The sequence below is a fragment of the Triplophysa rosa genome, linkage group LG25 (genome assembly GCF_024868665.1).
Source record: "Triplophysa rosa linkage group LG25, Trosa_1v2, whole genome shotgun sequence".
NCBI lineage: Eukaryota > Metazoa > Chordata > Actinopteri > Cypriniformes > Nemacheilidae > Triplophysa > Triplophysa rosa.
Window position 1 is genome coordinate 6,423,722 of NC_079914.1, and position 22,761 is coordinate 6,446,482.

A 22,761-nucleotide genomic window follows, 5' to 3' on the forward strand; every position below is an offset into this window, starting at 1 on the left:
AAAAATCACTAACGTTAACAGGTTTCCATGGTGTCTGATATTTAAAGTCCCAAAGTGTGATAATCTTTCAGGTTTCCAGGTGAGAACGTGTTCATTTGTGTTCCTATATTAAATCAGTATTACAGGTTTTAAAGTATGGCAACGTTTTATGTTGTATTAGCTAATGCCTTTGTTATGTTGCATTTACATAGTCATTTAGCAGACGCTTTTATCCAAAGCCACTTGGAATTGGAACAACATAAGGACAACAAAAGGCGTAAGTGCAATAAAAAACTGGTCTCATATAACGCGTGTTGCATTGTGTTAGTTTAACATTTTGGCCTGTAATTTTTGGTCTACACAACAGCACATAACATTTGATATTTATACAATTCATACATGCAAAGGTTGCTAACGCTCGGTCAACTTTATCTCAAGTGTTGACGGCCGTTTCAAATATGCGTACGATTTACATATAGCGGCCCATAGAAACAGCCGCTAATAGGGCATCTATGTTTATGCTTGCATACAATTACAGAAACATATGCTGCGTCCGAAATCGGCGAAAATGAGTATGAGTCATTAGTAGTATGTCCGAAACCTCAATATGCAAATAAACAGTTGGCGAGAAATACCCGGATGGTCTACTACTTTCCGCCGAGATTCGTGAGTGTGGATCGGATGGACACTTTTCTATCCCATGATGCCACGGGAGCTGAGCAACGGTTTTTCAAAAGTAAATCAAATAAATATAACGGAAAACTTTAAGGCGGACGTCCGTTTTTAATGTAAGTGCCAATAAATTAATTTCTCGTGACTAAATTATGTTTTTATCAACTCTCACGTGTGGTTGTTGTTAAAAACGGCATAGGTCAAAGAGCATACGGGTCACATGACCAAAAAACATGGCTGGCGCAGTATGTCCGAAATGTATTCATACTACACCCAGTCATACTATATAGAACGTACTGTTTTAACGGCCGATAGGTAAGTACTTATTTAAATTCAGTACGTACTGTCACAGTATGCGATTTCGGACGCAGCGTAATTCTTTAGTTTAGAAGCAATAGTTAGAAAGTATTCATGCATTTAGCACTTGAGGAGAAACTGTTTCAGTAAGTTTTCAAGGACAGTAAAACAGATGTTGTGTTTACCAATACCATTTCATGCCAAAAGTGTTTTTTGTGTGTGTGTTTTAACCAGAAATTCCACACAAACCTCATAATAAAGTTACAACAACAAGTACTTTTGTTTCTGTAAAAACATTTATTAACAGATTCACGCATCATAAAAAAAAGGAAACAGTTAAAAAAATTAATAATAATTTAATTTGCCCAGCTAGGCGTTGTTCATGGGCAGTACGTCAGCAAGCTAAGGCAGTTATTGCAGTGTAACCATTGTGCAGTGATTTTCTAAGGCAAACAAAATCAATAAGCACTGTCACGCACAACTGTTTTCACATTTTTAAAAAATATTAAAACATAAGTGTCTTTTTCCCTGTAGTCCATTGTTTTGTTACGTTAGCCTGTCCTTTTATTTCTCAAGTACTCGTTGACTGTGGTGAGCCAGGCAGCCCTTTTAAGGCAGCGCAGTTATTGGACTCAATTTGAACTGGTGAACCGAGGGTTGGATGGGCATTGGTGACAGGAAAGAGGTAGGGAACGTGAAAACCGAAGACTCGAAGCACTCACTTTTGAGCGTGAAGTCACTGTTAAAGAAGGTGGGGGTCTCCTGAGCGCTAGAGGCTTTGTTGGGGGTGGAGGACGGAGGCGTGGAGGAAACGACCTCCGACTCGAACTGCAGTAGCTGACCCATGAAGCTAAAATTGGGGGAGACGATCGCACGCTGCTGTCGGATGATGTCGAAGGCCTGCTCCAACCGCAACCGTTGGGTCTTCATGATGTACGCCATGCAGATTGTAGGAGAACGAGAGATTCCAGCCTCACAGTGGACCAGCACTTTACCGCCTTCTGCTTTCACACGTTCTGCAGAGAGACAAGCACATGTATTCATTATAAAATGCTCTTCTTGAAATAAGTGAGTCACTAAAAATACCAATGGTTGAAAAAAATGAGCATACTGGTCTTGCCATGAAATATAATATAATATAGGGAAATATAATCATCTGGTTCTTTCACAGTTCGCCTCATGGACTGTACTTAGTGCATTATCGCACAGCTAATTCATTTCCTCCCAACTCTTGTTATCATAATGACGTTTTTTATTTCCACTCCTGACTCATAAATCTGTGACCAGTGCACGTCATAAGCATTTTTTTGTTGTTTTGTTTATGAGTTGCTTTCTCGAAAGATCACCAAGGTACACACAGTCAGATTTAGTTAGATTTAAGTAAACCCACAAAACCATTTATCACGTAAATCTTGTTTATCACCTTCTAATTTTAAAACTGCACATTTCAGATTCACATCCAACATTTATTTCCTTGCAACACACACACACTCTTGGAAATGTTAAGCATGTGAGTTCTTGTCAGACGCCCAGTCTTTTTAAAACAAAACCCGCTGGTGTGAATCACGCCTGAAGCCCATCTGGAGCAGAGCTGTGGGCGTCATAATGACTATCACACTCGCTAATGCACCTAAATATTACCCCACACTCATTATCCAAAGCTTTCCACGGATTATTCTTTTGTTTCACTTCTATTTCCTCCCTGCAAGAGACCGAATTACCGAATGGCCTCTTACGTAACATCGTCTATAATTAGAGAACCGTAAAAGTAAATGTTGCTATAATCAATCGAAGTGTGTTAGATGCGAGTCAGCAATCCTGAAGGACAGGTTGGTATCCGAGGAATTGAAATATGACTACAGGTCAAACGGTGTTTACCCTATTTCAGGTCTATAAAGTTGAATCTCACGAAAAAAAGGTCAATGTGCAAGGAAAAAGGACATCTTCATTTTTGCATTGTGAAATTATTTTTATGGCAGTTAAATGCATTTTAATTCTCATTACCATAATGTGGATGTTTAACTTTTGAAGGGTTGTTTTTGTAATTTCCAATATTCCCAAAGGTTGTTTGCACCATGAGAGCTGCCTAACCACCATGATTCAATGAAAAATCCTATAGGTCTCAAACTTTTAAAATATAAATGTTCTTGACATCTCTCGTGAGATTCACCCATAAATACCTTTAAACACTGTCATATCACTGTGTAAACACTTTAACACCGATAAACAACCAATCGGTACAGCCTACAAATCACATATCAGCTCCATTTATGACACACACACAATCGTATAACACAACTAACTGTCAACTCATCTGTGACACACTGGCCGCACCCATAATATACAGATTCTTGTATTAGTTTAACCCATGACTCACAGTAGCATCTCTTTTTATCTTTTCCTCCTCTCTTTTTTTTTCGAGGGCTAGATAGTCATTGCATTTCCGAGAATATAAAGACGAGATTTGCAGGTGTAAATAAAGACGAATGCAATCCAGTCGTATTAGAGAAAGACTTGGGCTTGGAAGTCGGTTATTAAGGCAGAGGAAGTCGTATTTTTAAACTCTCTGAAGTAAGCTCTACTATCTATAGGTCTGTGTTTAGTTCTGGGAACCGTTTTAGTTATACGTAACGTGTAGTTTATATAACTTGTTTATAATAAATGCTACAATGTTACTGTGATTTATTTTCTAATGCAGATTTCGAATCAAATATATAAATCATATGTTTTATTTATTTAACACCAACAATATTTACCGATAAAGTCTATGGCCTCCTGGAAGTGTGAACTGATGTCTGCCGTATGGCTGTCCTCCACAGGGATCCATTTGTAGTGGTACTGTCCTTTAGTTGGCTGGGAGTCCCTGCGCGAGACGTTCAGCAGCGCTGTTATTCGGAGGTCATTGAGATAGTCCTGTCTGCAGGCGTGATAGGCACTGCCCAGGTACAAGAAAGGCAAGATCTCCACCGGCCGTCCCTGCATAAACAGATATCAGAATTGAAACTTTTAGGAAAGACTGTTTTGTGCTAAAACAGATTGCATACCGGTGCTTTTTCCCTTATCATGACACATGCATAACAGACTAAATGTCAGAGATAAAAGCACCTCAGATGAACACTGGGTGTCTACCCTGGACTTTTAAAGGGGGTTTCTGTCGGTTAGTGAGAGGATGTCGGAATCTATTTAAATGTGTTTACGTATTCTCCAACACTTTGACATAACAAAGCAGAACGTTAAACTGTAAAAATAAAAGCCCTGAAAATATGATAGTCTGCTTTGTAAATGTTTCACACAAATTTGAGGGGGAGTTAACCGGAGAGCCCCAAAAGGAAGTGGTTTCAGTGGAAGTGGTTTGAAATGAGGAACCAATAGCTTGCTTTCTTCTCTTCGTACCTGATCATAGTCTGGTTTGTGGTGAGAAGCCAGTTTGTCACAGTGACTGTTCACACTTCTTCCGCTTTCATCTTCACTCAGGTCCACAGACTTGGTTTCAGTGCAAAGCTCTGGGTACTGGGAATGGAAATTATCATAGCCTCCTGGAACGAGAAATTCAGTGTTATTGTGAATTGTCTGGAGAAGTCAAGGATTGTTGAGTCGTTCACCTTATCAGGAGCTTCTCACGTATGAGTTCAAGTGATTAAGATTAAGAGGCAAAACGCGATTCCCACCAACAGAGAGAGAGTGCGCGGTTGAGATCTCGGGGGGTTTTACGCGTAGAAATCTATTGAAAATAGTTTCTGATATAATGAAATGTTTACTAGCACCCTTTCACATTTAAATACACTGCTGTCATTGGGAGGAGAAATAATGCAGCCATAAATATTATGTTGGTTCCCATACTTCTCTCTCTGACTCATCATCCTTTGACGCACAGAGAGTATACATATCTTTTAAACCAGTCAAAACATGATGTACATGATATTAAACATTAAACCGTCAATTCAATAAAATATGCAATTTGAAGTGAATTGAAATGTCAATTATATATTTTATATATTGTATTTATACAGTATTGTAAACATTATCGTCATTACATGAATGTATATGCTAATTAAATGTATCATTTAATATTAAAAATAAAGTATACATATTATATATATAATGACATCACAGAGTATCGGGGAAACACACGCACACACATATGTATATATATATATATATATATATATACACAGTGTATATATAATTAAATATAAGATTATTCTTCCATATAATGCTTCATATAATTTTCACCACTTTATGTAGTATGTATTTTAATCATGTATATTTTAATTGAATCTAGAGATATTATCGTGTAATTTTGCACGGACATCCATTATTTTCAAACAATAAATAAACAAAAAATATTGAAAACACAAATAACATTTTATAATTTTTTCAACATTTAATTTTTAGAAAAACAGCTACATTTAAAAAAAACGAACATTATTCGATTGTCTCTCACCTTTTAAGAAGCAGATGCTCGCGCTACCTGCCAAGTGCGATAAAGAATTTATTACTATGTGAGCAATACTGTCTTTTTTCAGTTTTTGTAAATGAGGTGTGCGGTCATCCAGAGCCACGACCGCCGAGATGCTGCCCTCCCGAAGCCGAAACAGAGCCTTCTCGTCCGGGATGACAAACTGAAGCGGTACCGGACCGCCGCGGGACCTCCGGACCACCACCGAGTTCAAGTTAACATTGACGGAGCCTCTGATACTGGAGCTGGAGAACGAGAAGTACGATCTACAGTCCACGATAAGACACCGTCCACACTCTTTCCGTATGATCTTCCTCAGGTTCCGACCGTCTATGCTCGAGACCTTCATGTTGACGTGCCGAGGTGAAATGCAGAGGACTTGTTTCAGTATGTGTGTGTTTCAGGGGTGTAGACTGCCTACTAAGCCCTGAGTACTGCGCGTGAGTCTACATTTCCTCCGAGGGGATTCCGTCGGATTGGTTTTTATAAGAACGGGACCTCCGGCGCGTGACGTCACGACCCATACATGGACACGGCGACACTGGAGCGCGCCCACATTCTTTCGGTTGAACCCGCCCTTGTTAAATTGCGATAGAGGCAGATACTCGACATTTAAATCATCGATTCATCACGTATCATGGCCATTTTCTTGTTGTAAAAGTATTTCCCGATTTAAATAACCTTGAGAATATGACTTTTGAAGTGGCACGTGCAATGGTTTGTGTATTACTGTGGGCTTAGCATTGGTCATACGAATATTAAGCATGGCTTTACTATTGTAACCACTATTGGTATTTAATTAACTATTAATTAATTGATAATGAAGAATAATAATAAATTAATAATAATAAAAAATAATACTCTGCAGTCTTTCTTCTCACATAATAAAATATTCCAAACTCAAATCTATATTTCATGTCCATTTGTTTATTTTATTAAATTTAAGGTCAGCCAAATTAGGCACCCAAAGATCATAATGTAAATCATCCTCGGCATGTAAAGCATTATAAACTTCCGCTTCTCTCTATCTGTCCTATATCCGCTCTCCATAATCCCATGACCACTAATGCGATTAAACATCACCATTCAAGGAAATATAGACATCTTTGTTTTTCGTTCCCTGTTTACACGGCACTTTACTTGCTCGTCATAGGCAAACGGTTTTCTCATTAGATTATGTGAGTAATACTTTTCACTGGTATGAGGGCTAAACATTTCCCAGAATGCATCCCACGGTGCAGAGAGGGATGGAGAGAGTGAGTGTGTGTATGTGTCTGTGTGACAGGAAGAGCGGGCTGTTGGAGGATTTCTGTGGCAGGCCTTCACCCATATGGCCCTGCGTAATCTCTCAGCCGATGACATCACAGCGTATCGGGGTAACACACACGGCTGGTTCCCCACTGCATTTAAAGGCAGAGTTCACCAAAACATATTTCATTTACTCACCCTCATGTCATTTCAAACTTGTATGACTTTCTTTTTTCTTCTGCAGAACATAAAAGAAGATATTTTGAAAACCGTTGGTAGCCGAACAACACTGATCCCCATTGAATTCCACTGTATGGGCGCAAACCACACATTTCTGTTCAGAAGAAACAGTCATATACAGGTTTTAAAAGACATGAGGTTGAATAAATTGTAAAATTCAGAAATATATTTTTGCACATCATATTTTGAAGTTCCAAATAAATAGATCATATGACTATGATAGTCATTCATAATCATGTATTTTCCCATTACCGTACTATGGTAATGCCACAGTAATTTCTACTCATTGTAGAACCTCCAAATATAACATTCTTGATCTCTCTTCTCTCCGTGTGAGTCATTTTCTTTCTTCTCTAGTCTGTCCACATCACATGTGTATGTGTGCATGCCTGTGTTTATGTGTATGTGTGTGTGTGTGTGTGTGTGTGTATAGCATGCCTTCCTGATGTATGTACATTGTAAGATAGGACGATCACAATGAGTTCTTTGCTGTAGACACAGATGCAGGTGTTTCCTGGATTCCTGACAGAAATTCCTTGCTGACTACCACAATTCTTAATATATAAATGATGAACCCGTTCACACACACACACACACACACACACACGCACGCACGCACGCACGCACGCACACACACACACACACTTTTTACATGGTTTGTGCTGCATTCCCAAACGCACTGAACTCAATGAAGTCAAGTGTCAAGCTATATTATACTATACCACAGGTTCAATGCAGCAGCTAACTGTTTGCATTTATAGCTGTTGAAGGGCCTTAAAGGGACAGTACCCCCAAATTTTGGTTCTATCATCTTTTATTTATCTTCATTATGTTTGGCCTTTGGTGTCTCTTTCTGAGTTCTTTTCATTCTGTGAAATGCAAAGGGAGATATTCACGCTCTTCTTACAATAAAAGTGGATGGGGACTAGCTCGGGTCACCATTCAACTTTAATAGTAAAGATTAGCTTGAGGAACTTGCTGACTTCTTTTATGTTCCACACAAGAAATAAACCCACACAGGTTGACTCATACACAAGCATCCCTTTAACACTAATCGAATCGATATGCTCTAACGCACCTGGTAAGCCCCTCCCCTGCTCCGATGATGGTATTGATGTGGAATACAATGACTACGTTTAATGACAGAAATCCTCTACCCACAGCTGTGTGCCGGTAATATAGCGGGTCATAGTATGACACACACAGTAAACGTACATCCCTTTTTCAGCTGATCAATAACAGACAGAAATGTGGGATATAAAAACCAGACAAACATTAAAAGACTTCGGAACATTTATGGAAGCCTGCCCGGAGCGTAAAGCGTTCCAGGAACACAACGTTATACCATTTGGCAGTCTTATGTTTGAAATGATTCATATTGCGTCAGGTCAGCCTAATTTATAGGACAATGTGCATTGCCAAAACAATAATTTTCACTTTATGTGGGATGGTTTTTGTAAAACCACACACACAGAGACATACAGGCCTGAGTCACACAACCCACCCCTCCAACTGTATTATTTGAATGTCACAATGCTGCAGGACTCAGAGAAAGAGAGAGATATAAATGCACCTCACCTTCTCTATTCAGAGGCACAAAGCTGCACTAGTGAGCCGCAATAAAAATAGCACATACTTCAAGTGCTGCCAGGCGTTGTCGGATTGAATGAAAAACCACATCAGGGTCTGAGTCTGAAGCGAATGTCTGCGTTTTTGTGTCATTCTGCCTGTATGTGTGGAAAATATTCTGATTCTGAGAGAGTTTGGGAGTCCTCTGAATTTCATTTTGTCATATACAGTATTTAGATTACAATATTTAACATATTTACACCATCATAAATTAATGTTTATTTTAAAATATACCAAAATACTTGGATTTGGGGTGTCACAATAAACTGGTATTGGAAATAACCGTGATATTAAAAATTGTGATTACTGATGGTGTTAAAGGTCCAGTGTATGAAATTTAGCGACATCTAGCGGTAAGGTTGCAAATTGCAACCAACGGCTCACTCCACTCCCCTCCCTTTCGATGCACTACCGTGGCTAACACAGAACTAAGATGTCGTCACGTTTATACTTCTTCACCAAAGGAGATAACGTATTTACGAAACACGTTCTGTAGAGCAGTTTGTCCGTTTAGGGCTACTGTAGAAACAACATGGCGAATCCCATGAAAGAGGGGACCCGCGGTGTATGTATATAGAAATAGCTCATTCTAAGATAATAAAAACATAACACTTCATTATGTAAGGTCTTTATACACCTCTGAAGACATAGTTATGTATATTATATTGCATTTCTCTCAATAGATCCTCCAAAAAATTACACACAGCACCTTTAATTACAAACATGATAAAATCGCAAATAATTCAGCACCTGACCCCCTTAAAATGGTCACAAACTCGAATTTTAAGTGTGATTTGTTGTCCAAAAAATGGAGAAAACACAAAATGAACAAAAGTAAAGATGCATTTGACTGAAAGCATTACTTGTTCATTTAGAAAAGAAAACATTTGAAGTTATATCGTGATAATATCGTTACCGTAGCAAAGGCGCTTGGTCACAATAACCACCCAGCTAACACGGTTACATTGTGACGACGTACCTGGACCGGACCATATTCGTTGCCACAACGTACCATAATAACGTTCCAGCGACCTAACTTTGTGATTCCCATATTCGTCGTGACGACGTAACAGCTTAACATTATATTCTTGTCTTACCACATACGTTAAGCAGGGTGTCCGTTTTTAAAAACAACAATCAAAAGCTTCTTTAGTCACACTCACAAACATCAGGGTCCGTTCATTTAAACGCGCCAAATCGATCGAAAATCACTAAAATATGTGTTTACTCTCACATCTGTTAGGTATAAAGTAAAGAAATAATATTAATAAACATCTAAAGGAATATCAGGCAGTGACAAAAAAAGAAATGATCGTTAACGTTTAAATGATGCGAGTGCGCTGCTCTGCGCACATTTCAGACGCGTGCACTAAATAAATAGAAACGCAGTTTTAATTGTGGTATCAAATTAAACTCCTGTTTAATAGCTGTCAGAAGTCAGATTTATAGTGTCTTGACATTATAACAGATTTTACTCTGATCATAAATTTTCCGTACAATAACATAATAAATAGAAATGCCAGATTCATTAATCAAATGACCAGTGTCCAGGTTATCTGAAGACCAGTACATCACGTCACTACAACGTTCTCCATGGGATTAATTTACGACGTTATTTGAGGACGTGGCTAGGACGTTTCTGGAACGTAAGCAACAATTCTAAGAAACGTAACGTTGCAAAGACGTCCTCAGAACGTGGTCACAAAGTAATGTCACGGTGACCAAATGAAGACGAACTGGCGACGTCATCAGAACGTACTGTGTTAGCTGGGCATGAACTGAAAATCTGATACTGTAAAATTGAAACTAATAAAAAATTACTATTTTCTAAACATCAAATCAGTCCCTTAACAACTTCACGTCCATTTCTGTAGGACATATAGGAAGCTTAGTAGGTTTCAGAGCTGTTTTGTTTTTCGCATGTTTCTCATCCTGTGTGTTTAAAGGGAGGAGGGGTGGAGAATGATTGACAGGTAGAAAAGTCATCTACCCCAGGATGAGTAACCAAACACAACACGACGCAATACCAGAAGAGAAATGATGGCATAACAATATGATCTAAAAGCTCTCATGCGTCTCTTTATTAAATGATAAACATTGTCAAAAGAGCTACTCTTGTTTATTTTCACATGCTCAAGAAAACCATAAGTAACGGTTTCAGAATACGAGACGTGAGATGAGTCATCTCGGTCTAATCTCTAGAGATTTACACGTAATGAAATCACGAGGTGAGGCGGGCGACGAAGTGGGTCAATAGTGCAGCACTGTCATGTTAAGTGTATTTTTTGTTTGTTTGTTATCCCCATATTCTAAACATGAGTTCTTTCTTTCTTTTTGTGTAAATTGTTTCATCAAATTCAGTTTAAACATGCAACTGATTTCTATGCATCGTGTTATGTTTGGGTTTCAGAAATTCAGCTCAGTGAAAATTGTTGAGAGCTGTTCACCTTTAAAAATGACAAAAAAGCAACGTAAACATACTATACTGTATATATGGCTTAGCGTACACTGTAAAAAAAAATATCGTAAAAAAACGGTCAAATCACTGGCAGCAGCGGCTGCCAAACAAAAACCATAAAATTAAGATGAAACTCCGTAAATCAAATAATGGAGAAAAACATTACATTTACGTAATTTTTCTTTAAATGTTTTACAGGGAAACACAGTTATTTCACAGACTTTTCCTTAATTATTACGATCAAACACCTTCAATAAAGTGACTGCACATAAGGTTTTACAGAAAAATACTGTTATTTTATGCTTTTTTTTCTGAATTATAATGATAAACCTCTTTAAACTATGTGAAAGTACTAATGTTCTGCAGAAAAACACTGTTATTTTACAGTTTCTTTCCTGAATTTTTTCAGTCAAATACTTTTAATACAGTAAATGCTCTGTAACTTTACAGATATTGGCCATGAATTACTAGTCAGATACTGTCAATAAAATGAAAAACACATGTTTAGCATTGTAGAATAACATTTTATTTAGGTAAACATATTAATCATATGAACACAATCACCATAATTTGTAAATGTACACTCGAAATACACAATGATTGACTTCTTTACAGTACAGAATTACAGTATATGCTTTAAACAAATGGTTGAATATAATAAATAAATAAAAAGTACATCCCCATACAATACATTCATCAAATTCTTATAAAACAAACTTTTAATCCTGGAGAAATACAACAGTTTCAAGTGGTGTTGAAAACATTTACACAGGGTCACAAAAAGGTATCGGAGGAAGTTTTGATAGTATATTTGGACAAACATCAAACTGTCAGAATAAGTAAATCATACCATAAGTAAAAACATACCACAAAAAAGTAAATGAGTCTGTGGCAAATATGCAATGTAGTAACGTTAGATAAAGGACTGAATCTGCCATCATTATACATTACGGCAATGTGAATACAGAGTATACTGTTAGAAAACAAGTTACAATGCTAACTTAAATGTAAGTCTTATAACTTCCATCATTAAATCAGCAAAACAAGTCACCAGTTTAAAGGAATGGACAATTTTTCTTTCACAAATGATGTAAATGTTTAACTGTACGTGATTGTTATTGTAAGAGTTAGAAAATAAAAAGTCCCTTATTTTGTTATGTTTTAACCCAAGAAATACGTAACCCAAACGGTTACAGAGTTACATTATAACAGTATTAAGCATACATAATATTACACAATTGTTAATAACAACATAATACAAATACTCAGGTCGAATGTTTAAACACTTACTACCGATGGAGTTTGGGTGCCTGGGTAGCTTTTCTTCCCTTCATCTAAAAAATGAGAGCAAATGTTTTATCATTAACAGTTATTGTTGAAATTAGTGTTTAAAATGGAATGCAAAAGAAAGTCAGAAAGAAATCTAACGTTACACATACTTACCAGGTGTGTGTACTGCCCAGGCAAATCTTATCATATATTTCTGTGTACTTAAAGAAAAACACGTGTGAGAAGAGGAAGATTACTTAAGCTCAATATTATGTAGAATGTTATAGCATTGAAGTTAGTGCTAATATCGCTAATCACGATTAGCATCACACTAGACGAAAATACAAAAACAAGTTTTTACCTTCTGCTGGTAAAGCTGTTAATGCGTGTGATTATTCTCCAGCAGCCTGCAACTTCCACACGACTTCGTGTCTTCAGCGCTGTTTACATATAACTGGACCATCAATACTACTGAAACTAACTGACAGACATCAATTCCTCGCGTATGTTCAAAATGAACCAGTGAAGGGCGCGAACAGCTCTAATTGGCTAGTTTCCTGAATGACAGTAAGTTTACCCAATCGTGCTCAAAGCAGCACGGGGAGTCAACCAATGACATCTGTTTACCAATAGCAAGTGTAGTAACAACAGCTATAGTTAAGATAGGTTGTTTTTAAAAGAAAATAAACGTGTTTAGTTTTATTTGAATGTTGCTATATATTTAATTGGTCAGATGTTTTCATTGCAGTATATGAATAAAATTAACTAATGTATGGTACAAGTTTAATGAATACACACGTTTGGTGCTTGGAAGTGGTTTCTAAAAAACAGGCACACAAATATAAAATGTTTCAGTGCCATTACATGAAACAAAATTAGGGCTGACGACAATCAACAAAAATGCAGCCACTACTTTTACAAAATAGCAAAAGAGCAAACAAGATGCTTATGACATACTGCAGGCCTATATGAAAAGATCATTACTAAATGTATTAACATTATGGTAACTTACAGCTCGATGTATTGTCCTAGAATGATCCTCTTGAATTTGAACAAATCTGTTAAGCCTCTGGCCACATTCTCCAAAGTTCTATACTGATTACGTTTGTTTTCATATGTTTCTTTAACTGCAGTTTTAAATCAGTCCATTCTCCTGTCTTTAAGGTTTTTCTCTCTGAGCTAACCAGGTTTAATGTATGGACTGTAGTGGTTAGGCCATAGCCATTCATGATATGAGAAAAAATGAATTTATTAATGATTATCATTAATCATGTTTTTGTTGGCTAGACTATTGCAACTTTTGTCATGTTTACTGCCATGTGCTTTCTCTCCCTGTTGAAAAAAACAGCCTTATGCTACTGTAGTTAGGTATGTTTTGAAGCATGGTAGCTGGTTTGAGCTGGTCATGTGCGGGGCCCGGTTGCATAAAGCAGCTTAATTTTTTCCCTTAAGTATGACACTTTAGAGGTGATTTCCCTTTACCGAAGACAATAGGAGAATAACTTTAGTAAAACTTAAGGTATACTTAAGGACACACTTAAGGCAAAATTACACTTAAGGTGCTTTATGCAACCGGCTGGTTCTCAGCTTAAACCAGCTACCATGCTTCAAAACATACCTAACCAGCATATGCTGTTTTTTTCAACGGGGCTGTCATATCACTTTCAGGAAACATGAAAGTTCCAACCTCAAGAGTAGTGCAGCTTTGTAATTTTGACTGTGTATTGTTTAAATGTACTGTAGCCTAACTAAACAGTTTGCTAAAAAATTTAACGTAAAAATATGCATATACACTAATAAAAAAACTAAGATCTGACTTAAAAATATGGAAGAAAACCGTTAAATTATTTGTACAGAAATAAACCTTTATATAATGAGCAACAAATTTAATTACAGAAAATTATCATAATTTTACATAAATTTGTATGTTACTTAAGAAAGCAGTAAAAATACTGTATAAATATTACAGTATTTTTTCTCTACAAAAACAAGAAAAACATGTAATTTGTCATTATTGTCTTAACACGTAAAATAATATGTGGGTTATTAATTAACAGATAATTGTCTGTAATTTTAATGAAATTTGTATACAATTTAAAAAAAAGAAAAAATTACAGTAAAATATTAAGGTTTTTTCCTGTTAAAATACAATCTTTTTTTACAGTGTATAGTATATTGGTCATTTTTCAATGTGACAACACCGCTTTAAAAAGAAGATATAAGAGATTATAAAGTCTTTAACATAAATTTCCATTTCATTTGCATTTTGTTTTACGTTCTCCATGTGCACTGGACCTCAGAGCTTCGAAAGATTTTCAATTTGTTTCTCATTTCTGTTTCTGATGGTCTATTTAAGTGCCTACTTCTGTTTACGGAAATGCATTTGTTTCCTAACACCTTCTCGCCACTTTACGCACATGTAAAACAATCGTCTATTCCAGACGATGACGACAGCGCTTAAGACGTTCAGCTGGAAAGTTTAAAGGGTTCCTGGGATTTCCCCACATCACCTCTAGATGTAAACACACGTCTTATTGTTCTGCCCAGTGTGGCAAGCCTATTGTGCAGTTTAAATTTAATGACAAGTGTTGAGATACTTTTTGTCTGCATTTATATGTAGACATTTGTCCGTGAGATATTAATGTACACCGTAGCTTTTCATTAATTTCAATGTTTTGTTTTTTATTTATACCTATACATTATGAACCCGTATGATTATACTATCTGAGAATGCAATGGAAAGCCGAGCACTAGACGTTTTGTATGCGTTATGTCTGCCATAACTCAACACGACTCAACACGTCTTTGATTTCCTCTTTGTCCTTCTGTGCTGGTCACTGCGTTTAAGTCTCGCTGAATGGATTTGGCGTTCTGACTCCCACTCAGACTTCGAGTGGGGAGGGGGGCATAAAAAGGAAAGAATAAAATGAAGAAAATAAGAGACAGAAGGGATCTGGATTGCACCCAATGTGACGGGAGATAGCTTCAGGCCAGGGCAGAGTGACCATTTCTCCATCCTGGCAGAGCTTTTATTATGGCATCCTAATGGGAGAGTAAACAATCATTTACAATCCTTCCTGATTGTAACCCACAGTGTGTTCTCACAGGAGAGGGAGGCTACCTAGACTTGGGATGGGGCTATTCCAGACGTGGGATGGTTTTAACACAATTAAATTTCTGTCATTATTTAATTACGCTTCCACATTTGTTTGACGTTTGTTTTTCACACACTGCAAAAATGAATTTGTTATATTTATAGTTTGTTGTCCAGTACATATCTTAAAGTTAAGCCACATTTACTTGAGAAGCAAAAAGACCTCACACCGTATAAAGTCTTGTTTTCTGAACAAAAATCATAATTAAGTGATGCTTAGTTAGAAATATCTGCACATGAAGTAAGAAAAATACATTAGAATCAGGTTTATTGAGTTAAATTGCAACTTGACTTGTTTATTTTTCTTAGATTATTGGCAGGTTTCTTTGTGTAAAACATGTGTAAACACAAAATTGTGATATTTTGTCCAGAAAACCCTTAATGTTAGAGATACTAAATTTCTCCAACAATAGTCGATTATTCAGAGTTATATCTGCCGATACCGATTCTAAAGATTCAACTAATGACTATTGAACATCAAAGTTGAAGTTTCTTAAGATTTTCTACATACAGAGCACAAATTCATTGCATTTTTCTGTCCTCTTTTGATTGACAGTATGTATTGGCCCTGACCGTCGGCTGTTTTTAAAATATCGGCTGATAGCTGACAGTGTAAAACATTGCTTTTATTAACCTATACCAATTATTGGCCGAAATATTGGTGCATCTCTACTTAGGTCATTTTGTCACTGTCAATGTATCTTTTTTAAGAATATTTCAATATTTGTACTGGAAAACAAGACAAAACACTATACTATTAAACATTTTTGCAGTTTTTGCAGTGGAATTCTGGAAGAAAATGCATTTTTTTCTATATAATGAAAAACTCGCTACAATATTATAATGCTATATTGTAAGTCGTATAATAGCATTTTTATGAGGAAACTATTAGTCATAAGTCATGTGGACCACATTTATGATACTTAAATGTTGTATTATGTCATTTAGGAAATTGACAGCCTCAATCCCAAAATGTTTATTTTACAGAAAAGATTGTCCTGGATATTCCTCAAAAAGTCTTAGAGGATTTGGAACAACATGAGGGTGAGTAAATGACAACAGAATTATATTTTTTAACCTCTCATATTTGCAGCATGCAATCCGACTCGCACCACAACAGAGCATACCACAGTAGCTATCGATAGCGCTTAAACTCATTTTGAACCCGAAACATTTCTTTGAAAGTGAAAGATGTTAATTCAAGGAGAACATCAGTGATGACAGCAATAAAAATGTTCAAATATTTTGTTTAGAAAGCATGATGTGGACCGTACATATAAAAGACAGCTCCCAAGTGGCATCCCACTTCCATATACATCGGCGAACCATATGAAGCGAATGACTCATTTTTCAATATCCTTGATCTTAGATCTCCAGGGAAAGAACGAGGGATGAATAAATGAAGGAGGGATGGTGGGGGTGTTGTGATAAGAAGCAACGGCAACCAACGGGTGACACATCGCCTATGGAGGTTTTCTCCCCTCCACTGAAGCAAACTCTATAAATATCTTAACCCACTGCCTTCATTACAGAGCTCTCTCACTCAACACACAAACTCTTCCCCCACTACTCACAACATATAGCTATACTTAAACCCCTCGTACCTGCTCCTCGCGAGCCAATTAGAAGCCGGGAGATGAAGTGATACGGGATCCCTGGGTGTCGGCAGACGATACATCCCCTCGCAGTGACTCATCCGGGGATGTGTGTGTGGGTTGGTGGACACATGTGATTTTTCTGTGTGAGTTTGTTTCTGTGTACAGATCACATTCTTCACAACCTGTTTGGTGGCTCTGACAAACTGTGAACACATGAATGTGTGTCACATAACCATTAATTAGGGTGCGACAGTAAACAACATGCAGAAAAAGCATTAAAGGGGTCATATGGCGGAAGTACGTGTTTTTCTGTGTCTTTGGTGTGTTATAAGTTGCCCATGCATGTATTAGACACGTAAAATTGCACAAATGAAAGTGTGGGAACAAAAGATGCATTCTATCTAAAAGTGAATGCTCAACCAGACTTGCCTGAAACGCCTCGTGTAACCACACCCCGGCGAATCTACGTAACTTCGTAACATGATTTGACTAAGACCGCCCAAATCTACACGTAGTTAAGGTGGGCGTAATTGTAAATCTCATTGTATCGGCTGTCAGTACAATTGCTTTGGAACCTGATGTTCCGAATATGGTAAGAGGCGTTACATTTCCATCACACGCTTGCAGTATTTGACCAATCACTACGCACTGGTGAACTGGCCAATCATAGCACACCTCGCTTTTCAGAGCGATGAGCTTTGTAAAAAATCAGCGCGTTTCAGAGAGGCAGAGCAAAGAGGAGATACAAACATGCACGGTATGTGGAAAATACAACGTTTTTTTAACTTTAAATGATGTATACACATTGCGTTACATCTAAAACAAACAATAATATTCGTTTTAGCCGTGCAATATAACTCCTTTAAATGAGTTATTATGTAACAATAATACAAATAGCATAGGCTAATATTTTAATTTACTTAATAATTTAATATAAAAAATTTTTAAATAGTTTTATTAGCCACTAGCCAGGGGTGCCTTTTTCCGAACAACGACATAACTCACTGGTTAACCACCATGGTACGATGCATCGTTGGAGAAACTAACTACCAAGTTACAACTGTTTCCCAAAAACATATTAACTTTGTCGTGCATTTGTCGTTTAAACCACGTTGTTTTAACAATATAGTTGATGACATCACACAGGTGGTGGAGTAAAAACGTCTACTAGTAAATCCGTTTGATCGATATAATGTCATATTATTGCTCTAAAAACTACTTTTGTTTTCCTATTTTTTTTTCATTTTCAACTTTCCTGCACTGCTTGTTGCTTGCTTATTTTGCTCAAAAGCATGATGTACAGTATGTAAGTCTACATGTCATAACAAGGAACTATGTTTCTAACCACAGCTCGAGAGCAGTAGTTCCAACCACGCAACTTTGCAATACTGTTTGCAATTGATCGTTGGAACGATAGTTTTTAGAAAACACTTGAATCGTTGAACTATAGTTCAGTACAACTATACAATGCAGTCCAGTGTTGGGTGTAACTAGTTACTAAGTAATTAGTTACTGTAATTTAATTACTTTTCCCTTGAAAAAGTAAAGTAAGGGATTACTCTTATTTTTTCTGTAATTTAATTACAGTTACTTTTGATGTAATTAAACTAAATACTTTGTGTAATATATGTGTGTGTAATAGTGGAATTGACATCAAAATTCAGAGTCTAACTTTAAAATCTGTGCTTTAATGTATAATTCTCACATTTGTAATACTTTGGTCAGTTAATAACACTACTTTATGTAGTTTAATATTATTTATTTAAATGAATTAAAAGAGCCCTTTCATGTCTATCCTTGAATCACTTAACTAATCAAGGTTGATATAGGATATAGAAAATAATTAGTAATAAGTAACTAAATACGTTTTGGAGAGAGTAATTTGTACAGTAATCTAATTACACTATTGAATATGTAATTAGTAACTAGTAATTTATTACTTTTTGAGAGTAACTTACCCAACACTGACAGTTACAACGGAACTTGCGACCATAGTGAGCTATAACGATGCTTTTGGGAAACGCACCCCAGACCAATCAACAGACACAGACCATCTATAAAATATAGGTATCCCACTTCCGTATATACATTGTGTGACACTCCCGTCGGTCCCTAGTTTGTTTTCTCCGTTTTTGCCCCATGATGTTCTTTCCCCACGCTCCCTCACGAGTCCCTCATTGACATTGCACCTATTCGTCATCATTGACTGTCACCTGCACCACATCATCCTCGTTATCCGGACACTATATGTACTCTCCTTTGCCCATTGTGTTTTGTCAGGTCTTGTTGTAAGTTTGTCAAGTTGTAAATTAGTGTTTACCTAGTTCCAAACCCTTATTCCCTTGGATGTTTTTCTATGTTATCGTGTTCCGTGGATGTTTTTCTAGTGTCACCTTGTTCCTTGGATGTTTTTTGCTCATGTTTGTACTTTGTTCAGTGGATTACTTACCCTTTTTGTGGATTACCCTGTGGATTATATTATTTTGTGGATTACCCTTTTTGTTCCTGTTTCCAGTTTTTGTTTATTAAATTCATTTTACCCTCACTTACCACCTGTGGCATCGTCCATCATCCGTGAACAGTTACACATTGGCAATCCATAACATAAGATATATTTTCCAGGTGGCTAATTGTATGAATCTGTACAATGTAAATTGCACGAAAAAAATGAGCATAAAAAATCCATTATGAAGCCCTACCCCTAACTCCGCCCCTAATTTTAATCGCACTAAAACATACGATTGTGTTAAATTTTCCAATAAAATCATACTAAAAAGCTTCAAACTTGACCAAAACATTATGCCTATGAGCTTTAAATAAATATTTAGACATTACTTTAAATCAATATGATATGTGATTTATTTTATTCATTAAAGGGATACTTTACTACCAAATCAAAATTTGCTCGTGAACCAGAGGCTTGTTTTTCCAGCTGATGACGCAGGCGTGTCGTAAATTCTGATGACGAATGCTGCATTTTTTCATTTTGTTCTAGTAGGATAGCGTCTACTCTGGCAGGAGCTTTCGTCACCGTCATTTGCCGGAAAAACAAGCCTCTGGTTCACGTGCATTCGAGGGATGACGAAAGCTAGACATCAACGTTAATAGCGCTGTCAATATGGATATTTCTCTTAAACGCACCGATTCGCTTCAGAAGACCTTTGTTAAGACCACGGAGCCGTGGCGAGCAGTTCTTTGTTCGATGGATGCACTTTTTGGAGCTTCAAAAAGTCAACACCCATTCACTCCCATTCTACCGCATGGAAGTAAAATGATACGTGGTATTATAACTCCTACTGCATTATTCTTCAAGAAGAAATCCGTATTCAGTTAGGATGCCTTGAGGGTGAGTAAAACATGGGGAAATTTTGATTTGCTAGTAAAGTATTCCTTTAAAATGCACATTTGCGTGAAAGCACTTGAAATGGCATTTTTAATGCAGTGTGTGGCTCTCCAGTCTTCATTATAGTATAATTTTTTGGTTTTGTACAATTAATTGCACAGGATAACTGCAAACGGTCCAGTCGATCAACAGTCTGGCCGCAAAGAAACCCTTTGAGTAGGAGGTTGGCTCTGGTGAAGGGCTAAAATGCACAATCTTATTAAAAATGATTAGAATGAGTCAACCAGTTCAAAGTAAATACCAAACCTGAGTCACATTAGATATATGAGTAACTTCACTCCTGAAACAATACAGCCGGATGTGCAAGACCTAATAGATCTGGCATATACACACACATACTCATTTTTACAGACTTGTTACTTCAATGCTCATGCTACAACATGTCAAGCTGACTACAATGTTTTTGCAGAATTTGGATCATTTCCCTTAAAGTAAAATATCAATGACTTTACACACATCCACCATCAATCTGATGATGAGTTTCTCTAAAACAAATAAAATCATAATAGCCTAAAAACCTTACAAATAGCTCTCAAACCTCATATAAAACCATTAATATAAAGTATGACATTATGTTTGACCCATTTTAACATCACATGGTCACCACAGTACATTTCAACAAGGTAGATTCTCAAAAAGTGATGTCTGTGAATACCTACCATTTTCAAAACACTTCCTTATTTTTAAATGTCGAGAGATCCGATGATCCATTTATGGCAATTGCTGTGAGAAGTTTCGATAAAAAGCTGCAGTGACTTTGCGCATAATAATGCGTAAAACTATCTACAGTTCCCTTCTTGCTTTCAGGATGAAAATGGGGATGTGCATATCAAAGCTAAACCACAAACCCTCTTTCAGTCCAAAAATGGCTCCTGGGCCGTGAAATGTGTGTAGATGGGTGAGTGTGTGAGTCACAGATGTGTTTCTGTGTCAATTAACAGTTTCTTTCTGGTCAGATTGTGGTGACATTGCACCTGTGTTACTTCCTATTTAAAGGTAGTACAGAAATTACAGAAACATTACAGGAACACGTCTGGTTGGTGTGATGTATGTCAGCAAACCTTCTACATGAATTTCCATTGAAGTGTAGTGGCTTTTGAAAAATTGCAGTTGTGAAATTGTTTACAAAAAAATGGACTTATTATATCTCCTGAGCTAAGAACAACCACTGTAAAAAATTCTTCTGGGTAATAATATTATAAATATTTACAAATAAATTACCCACCTACAGACCGTTTTAGTGGACGCGCGCCTGACCCCAAGTTAACTTCCGGTTTGTGTTTGGCTAGTGTCTAATAATATAACTATTATATTAAATTAAATTTATGTTAATATTAATTTGTATTATTATTTTACTGTATAATAATTGTATTAAATAAACGATTTGTTGAATTTTGTTGTAGAACTAATGGTTCTTCTCGGTTTCTTTTGCTTGTTATCAGAAATAATCTACAGGCACTCTATTGTTTGTGAATGTGTACCGGAAGTTAACTGCAGCCCATGAACGTGTGCATGCACAGTATTGTTTGTTTATGTTGTCACTTTGAAACCGTCAATTATGCATAACTCACCTGTAACCTTTAACTATTAAATACATTATTTGTGATCAATTAAACAATATAACGAAATTTTGTTTCTTTATGAAGTTTAACATGCTGAATACGAAAATTACATAATTTTTTCACAAAAAAAGAAAGTATTTTCACACATTTATACATTTCGGTATTATTACTCATACGCAGAAATAACAAGGTACTGGCATAACACTGACCTCAAAGCAACAGTTTAACATAACAGTTCCTAAAAATTAGCCGTCCAAAACTTCAGAAGTGTACATTGGATCGTTTTTGCCTTTTATGACTAATACTGTCCTCACGAACCAAGTTCCAGACGCAGTCACCCATCATCGCTTCATCCCATCTTCCCTGTGTTACAGAAATTTCTCGAATGTTCTGACAGTGACAATTGGAAAATCATTTTTAAAATATGTGAAAATTTGTACAGTTTTTGTTTATTTGCAATATACTGATATATCATAATTAAAAGTATAACTTAAAAATTTACTTGACTAAATATACACTAAAACATTGATGCTACATGAAAATAAATATTACCACAATAATCAGCATCACAGAATTGCACAAGAACTATAAAAGGTCAGACTAAACAAAAATTTGTATTTCTTACACTGTGTTATTGTGTTATTTAATAAACAATATGCGATTTGTCAGTAATAATCAATATAATTATTTGGTTTTATATTTACTTGTTGTTTTTTACTCAAACACTGTTTGAGATGTGTGATTAACTAACAGTTACATTACATTTAAGGCTCAGAAGTAGAAAAAGCTTTTC

At 36.4% G+C, this 22,761-nt stretch overlaps 1 protein-coding gene and 1 long non-coding RNA gene across 2 annotated transcripts; both read right to left on the minus strand.

Annotated features, from left to right (window-relative positions):
- Positions 1-1,231: 1,231 nt before the first annotated feature.
- Positions 1,232-5,883, minus strand: dusp5 (dual specificity phosphatase 5). The gene is made up of 4 exons (XM_057326335.1): positions 5,393-5,883; positions 4,342-4,484; positions 3,705-3,924; positions 1,232-1,964 (listed from the first exon to the last, which is right to left on the minus strand). The coding sequence occupies exons 1-4, from the start codon at positions 5,754-5,756 to the stop codon at positions 1,558-1,560; spliced, it is 1,134 nt and encodes a 377-aa protein (XP_057182318.1). The 5' UTR covers positions 5,757-5,883; the 3' UTR covers positions 1,232-1,557.
- Positions 5,884-11,040: 5,157 nt separating this feature from the next.
- Positions 11,041-14,419, minus strand: LOC130548257 (uncharacterized). Its single transcript, XR_008961997.1, has 3 exons — positions 12,613-14,419; positions 12,426-12,472; positions 11,041-12,316 (listed from the first exon to the last, which is right to left on the minus strand). It is a non-coding gene; the product is annotated as an uncharacterized LOC130548257 (long non-coding RNA).
- Positions 14,420-22,761: the final 8,342 nt, after the last annotated feature.